Source organism: Morone saxatilis, unplaced genomic scaffold, assembly GCF_004916995.1.
Source record: "Morone saxatilis isolate NCDOM2014 unplaced genomic scaffold, NCSU_SB_2.0 Contig5, whole genome shotgun sequence".
Lineage (NCBI taxonomy): Eukaryota > Metazoa > Chordata > Actinopteri > Moronidae > Morone > Morone saxatilis.
This window is the reverse complement of record NW_023340095.1, coordinates 13,593,651-13,597,014: the sequence shown is the minus strand read 5'-3', so window position 1 is coordinate 13,597,014 and position 3,364 is coordinate 13,593,651. Positions and strand designations below refer to the sequence as shown.

The 3,364-nt window shown below is 42.9% G+C and overlaps 1 protein-coding gene across 1 annotated transcript in view; it reads left to right on the top strand.

The window, feature by feature from the left end:
* The first annotated feature begins 395 nt into the window (after positions 1 to 395).
* Positions 396 to 3,364, top strand: part of tlk1a (tousled-like kinase 1a) — a 13,322-nt gene continuing 10,353 nt past the window's right edge. Inside the window, 3 exon segments of the mRNA XM_035676148.1 lie at positions 396 to 590; positions 592 to 630; positions 632 to 668. Of these exon segments, the coding sequence (XP_035532041.1) occupies positions 549 to 590; positions 592 to 630; positions 632 to 668 (118 nt within the window). The 5' untranslated portion in view covers positions 396 to 548.

The following is a 3,364-nucleotide window of genomic DNA, read 5'->3' as shown; positions in this document are numbered from 1 at the left end:
TTTACACTGTGTTTAAATGTGCTTCATAAACTAAAATTACTTACTTACATACTTCACATTCAAAACATCACAATGTTCTCTAATCTTTAATTAAACTCTCCAACCTGTGTGCAAACCGTGGCAACGCCTACTCCATGCACGCAGCGTGTATACAATCCCAAAGTAGTCCTCGTGTCAGTGAGCGTGTCCCTCCTCCTGTTGTTGTTGTTGTTGTTGTTGTTGTTGACGTAAAGAAAAAAAAAATGTATCACCCTCGCGATAAGATTTTTGCACACGATGCATGACGTTTTCATCGGCAACCACTTGAAGACGGAGACGGAGCGGTGGCCCCGGAGCCAGGACGCAGTGCCGAGGTGTGAGCAGGTCTGTGCCCTAAAAAAAAAAAACACACACACACACAAATTACACTTTTTTTTTTTTTCCCACCCCCAGTGGCAGCCGCTCGTCTCATGTTAAAACAACCGCGTGAAGCCGGTGTGCTGTTTTCACACTCCTGCGTGAAAGATTAACCGTGTGCGCTGCGGTGCCAACACACGAAAAGTAGCTTGATGAGTGTCCAAAGTAGTGGAAGTTTGGAGGGGACGCCATCTTTGGTCCCAGCTCTCCACGTCCCCAACACGGACTGTGTTTTCAGCAACATACCGCGGCAGTGGTGAAGGCCCAGGAAGGTATCGTTAAACGTTTTAAGACGTGTGTGTGTTTTCTACCTGCACGTTTGGGTGATTTTGCGCGCAACTAAAGGGAATTGTGTGAAATTGACCGAGCAAATCTTGGTGGTGAAACCTGCTCGCTAGCTATGTTACAGTAACGAGTCGGCTCCAAAGTCAACTGAGCCTGGCTGGCTAGCTACTAGCACCGAGGACACAGGACCGGGGTTTCTGTGCTCAGGCCAGTGTAGTAATCTAAGAGCAAATGCGGTGCATAATGGCGATAAACCTTCAGGAGAGCATAAAAGGGTTACCGCTGTGGTCGGTGCATCCGTCTGTGAGCATGCTGCCGCTACGAGCAGACACAAGTTAAGAGATGGATGTTAAAATACAAAATGATTTAAAAAAATAAATAAATGCACCAGTCTCGTTAAATGGAAGCAGAGAAATCAAGCACATTTTCTGGGCTGGTGTGGTTAAGGTTGTATCTCTGGATTTGGTGGCGAGCAGCGCATAAGTTAGGTGTGCATCGCACTGTTAGCAATCCTTTGTGTGTTGACTTGGTGTTTCCCTTCCCAATAATAATCACAGTATCTAAATAACCGGTGTTAATCATCACGTTAACGCCACAGACGGCTCTTAGACCGGCTTTAATCATGACAGTAGCTTTAAATCTAACATTAAGTGTAGTTGTTGGTCTTTAAGATAGCTCTTTGCTATGGATGCTACTGCACTGGATGGTAGCCTTGTTTGACCTTTTTTTTTTTACTAACTTTGAGTAAAGAGCTAACCTGACGTGTTAATGTAATGCTGGATAACAACAATGAAGGGACCTCTATAGGGAAACAGGTTGCTTTGGGCTGTGCAGCATGCTAACACACACTCAGTGAAATAACTGCAACTTTATTTGGTTATTTCTGGTGAGGAGTGACCCAAAGTGTTTACCTCTGCACCCTGAGCAGTTTTAACTGGATACTGTAATGATGGAGGACTTCTGCTGCAGATTCTTAAAGTCTCTGTAATCAGTGTTAATGCATTTGTTGACATTATTCTGTGCTGGCTGCCTACATCAGTGTGATACTTGTAAATACTGAACAATGGGAGACTTGTTGTCTGTGTTTTTGTTTTTGCATAAGATGCCAATTTGAGTAAAACTAGGTGGAAGTTTATCCAAGTAAGTTTAAAGGCAGAGGTGTTGAAACAAAAATGTCCTAGTGTGTGCCATAAACAGGTGGTCACTGTGCTGACGGAGCAGCATGGAGTTAAAATGACATCCACCAGCAAGAGTTGTAAGGGTTCAACCAGTTGTTCCTGCAGGGGCCTGGATATAGATAATAGTTATGCACTGAGGCCTTCATGACTGAAATACAGGGAGATCCTTGAGAAACAACACACAGCTGATTTGTGTTTGCGGCGCTGAACCCTCTGAGTTGTGGATCCATCTCCGCAAAGAACAGACGTTGCTCTGAACAGCAGCTGTGGGAAAGCTTTTGAAGCTACAGCTTTACGTAAAGATTAAGGTTTTTATTGGTAAAACCAGAGGAGACCTGACGGGGTCGGTGATACGCCGACAACAGCTGCGGGGGGGTATTGTAGTGTTGAAGTTACGATCAGACAGCAGACACTGAACACCGGTCCTTTATCCACTATATGAGTTAAACATGCCAGTAATGGAAGTGAAGTGACTAAATATTTAGTGCTGCTGTTTTTATTGTTGGTTAATGACCTAAAGATGCACAATCACACACATTTGTTCCTTTTCAGCCTTTTGTTTTGCCCTCTGATTGGTGCAGATGCCACATGCAGCAGTCACTGTGTTGTCTCTGTTTTGTTGTTCGTCAGATGATTTAGAAAGGTTTGTCCTGTTTACCTTTTCTTTCTCCGTACAGAAGAGCCTCTAAGCATGTGGTAGTGACTGTTCATGTGATCTTTAGGTGTTATCAGGGGAAAGTGTGTAAGCAAAGGTTAGTTTACAAACTCCTGAAAATTGATCCCTTCTTCTGCAGTAAGTGTTAAAGGTACAGTGGGGATGATAAGAAAAGAGTTATGATAAACAGTTTAGGTTGGCAGTTGAATACAAGTCTTAATCCAGGGAAATGTCTTTTAGTAAATCACATACAGATCATAATTATAATGCGTAGTGCTTAACTTTAGATATTATATGCATCTGATAATTAAGTTATAGTCACACAGGTACTGAATGTTTCCTACGTTTACTTTGCTTCTGTGTTCGTAGACTCAGTGCACTACTTACTGTAATAAACAGAGAATCATTGGTAATCGGGACTGTATCAATAAACTGTCAATACATGTGGTTTTATAAAACTACATGAATCACAAGCCTGTCTTTAAATGACTGACCAAGAGGTTAGTCAGTCCGACATTGTGTCAAAACATCATCTTATTTAAACGTGTGATTGATGCTTTAATTGATCTCGCTGCTGTTTGAATTCTCATTGGATATAGTTGGTGGATCGATATCTGCCTCGTTGGTTCGTCCACACACAGTGAAGTATAATTCTGATGCTGGTTCTGTGGATGGTGCTGACTGTATGGAGGTAATATGATTTAATGATGTGAGCCATCTTGTGCTTTTTGTTTCTCATCATCTTTCTTGCGTTGGTCTGTGAAATAGTCCCGTTGATATATGTGGTGAGTCGGCTGTGTCTTAAGGCCTCCGCACACCAACCCGGTTATCGGCCGTCGGACAGTCAGGC